The 2,126-nt window shown below is 54.0% G+C and overlaps 1 protein-coding gene across 1 annotated transcript; it reads left to right on the top strand.

Moving 5' to 3' along the window:
- The first annotated feature begins 885 nt into the window (after positions 1–885).
- LOC101105463 (olfactory receptor 9S13-like) lies at positions 886–1,836 on the top strand. The gene has a single exon (XM_012178048.3). It carries the CDS (start codon positions 886–888, stop codon positions 1,834–1,836), a length of 951 nt encoding a protein of 316 aa, XP_012033438.2.
- Positions 1,837–2,126: the final 290 nt, after the last annotated feature.

Below are 2,126 nucleotides of genomic sequence, written 5' to 3'. Positions count from 1 at the left end.
GGAAGCAGCACCCTGCAGGAGGGCCCAGTCATTGAGCAGATGTGACCGTGTTGGTGGCTGCCACTGCTCCAAGCAATCACCCTACGGGGTGTGCAGAGGAGCCAGGGGCACGGAAGTAATGACGGGGGAAGAAATGCCATGTCCTGCATGTGGCACAGCCCCTGTCCTGTTGTTCTCAGACCATGCAGCTGGGCTCTTCCCTGCCCATGAGCTGCCTAACATCTGGGCTGTGCAAGAAAGAACACTTAGATTCTCAAGGATGTGGAGAACTCTGCTGTTGGTTGCCATCATGGTCTTATCAGAGGCGAAGATGCTGAGATAGGTCTCAGGCTCTGCAGGAGAGACAGACATAGCTCCACTTCAGCCTGGTGAGGGCTGGTCCCTGATCTGCTCCCGGACTGCCCTGGAGTTAGAACCATCACTGGGTCAGTTCCTGATAGTATCAGCTGCTTAATGATTTCTGAAATTAAAAATGAGTAAAATGGGGGTGGAAGATGCAGGATTAGATATTTGAGCAGGTGCGGGAATGGCACAGCTCAGGACCATCCCCATGGGAAGGGAGAGCATGTCCTGCAAAACAAAGACAAGGAGATGGAAGCCGTCCTTACGCTGGAGACTCAGCTCAGCAGGACCCCTGGGGCCATCTCATAGAGTGACTGTTTCAAGCATACTCAGGAGTAGTAAATCAGAGGAAATGTTTACATTTCAGGTCGATCTGGGCTCATCTGGAGAACTGTGTAGCTGGTGGTCTCTTCGTCAGTGAACACTAAGGTGCTGAAGGGCCCCTGTTATCCAAGAGAAAATGACCTGGTGACCTAGACTGACTTCCCCTTGCTGTCTCCACTTGCTCTCTGCTGTCCAACCCTTGTTGCCCAGCGCGGGGCCATGCACCCCCCCCAAAATGGAAACCTCTCAGAGATGCCTCTGCAGGAGTTTGTGCTGGAGGGCTTTGAGGCAGGTCTACAGACCCAGGCCCTGCTCTTTGCTCTGTTTCTGGCCCTGTACGTGGTGGCCGTCCTGGGGAACCTCACCATGATGGTGGTCATCACGCTGGATGCCCATCTGCACTCCCCGATGTACTTCTTCCTCAAGAACCTCTCTTTTGTGGACCTGTGTTACTCGTCTGTCATCGCCCCCAAGGCCCTGGTCAACTTCCTGTCCTCCTCCAAGCTCATCACCTTTGCAGGCTGTGCCACCCAGTTCTTCTTCTTCTCCATGATGGGCACCACTGAGGCGTTCCTCCTGGCCGTGATGGCCTATGACCGCTTCGTGGCCATCTGCAGCCCCCTGCGCTACCCCATCTCCATGCGCCCCTCAGTCTGTGCCCGCCTGGTGCTGGGCTCCTACTGTGGAGGTTGCTTCAATTCCATCCTGCAGACCAGCTTCACATTCAGCCTCCCGTTCTGCAGCTCCAACCACATCGACCACTTCTTCTGTGATGTGATCCCCCTGCTCCAGCTCACCTGTGCCAACACAGCCATCAACAAGCTAGTCATGTTTGGCCTTTGTGGCCTCATCATCGTGGGCACCACACTCGTGGTCCTCACCTCCTATGGCTACATCACAGTGACCATCCTGAGGATGCGCTCAGGAGGAGGGAGGCACAAGCTCTTCTCCACCTGCGGCTCCCACATGACAGCCGTGTCCCTCTTTTACGGGACTGTCTTTGTCATGTATGCCCAGCCGGGAGCTGTGGCGTCCATGGAGCAGGGCAAGGTGGTCTCCATCTTCTACACCCTGGTCATCCCGATGCTCAACCCCCTCATCTACAGCCTGAGAAACAAGGATGTGAAGGATGCCTTGCGGAGACTGGGGCAGAGACACACAGCCACGTGAAGGAGGGGGACCAGAGAGACCCAGTGTCCTGAGGGCAGGACATGAGGGCTCTGGGGGAGACAGAGGTTTGGTTGGAAGTATTTGTTCTTCATTCATCCAAGTGATTCTTTCGTTCATTTCATTCAACACTGTGGCATGGACCCTACATGCAAGTGTGAGGTGAAGAGATCAGATAAGGAACCAGAAAAATGATGGTGAATGATGGGGCAAGACCCTAATCTTAAAGTTTGAATAACACAACTGTCATAGCAGTGAACAGAATATTGAAACAGAAGTTATGTCCCAAGTTC

Source organism: Ovis aries, chromosome 1 (assembly GCF_016772045.2).
Source record: "Ovis aries strain OAR_USU_Benz2616 breed Rambouillet chromosome 1, ARS-UI_Ramb_v3.0, whole genome shotgun sequence".
NCBI lineage: Eukaryota > Metazoa > Chordata > Mammalia > Artiodactyla > Bovidae > Ovis > Ovis aries.
The sequence above is the reverse complement of the archived record's forward strand: the minus strand, read 5'-3'. Positions and strand labels throughout refer to the sequence as shown.

Excerpts from the sequence above, each read along its gene's own strand:
- LOC101105463 (XM_012178048.3), top strand. The coding sequence starts at position 886 with ATGCACCCCCCCCAAAATGGAAACCTCTCAGAGATGCCTCTGCAGGAG.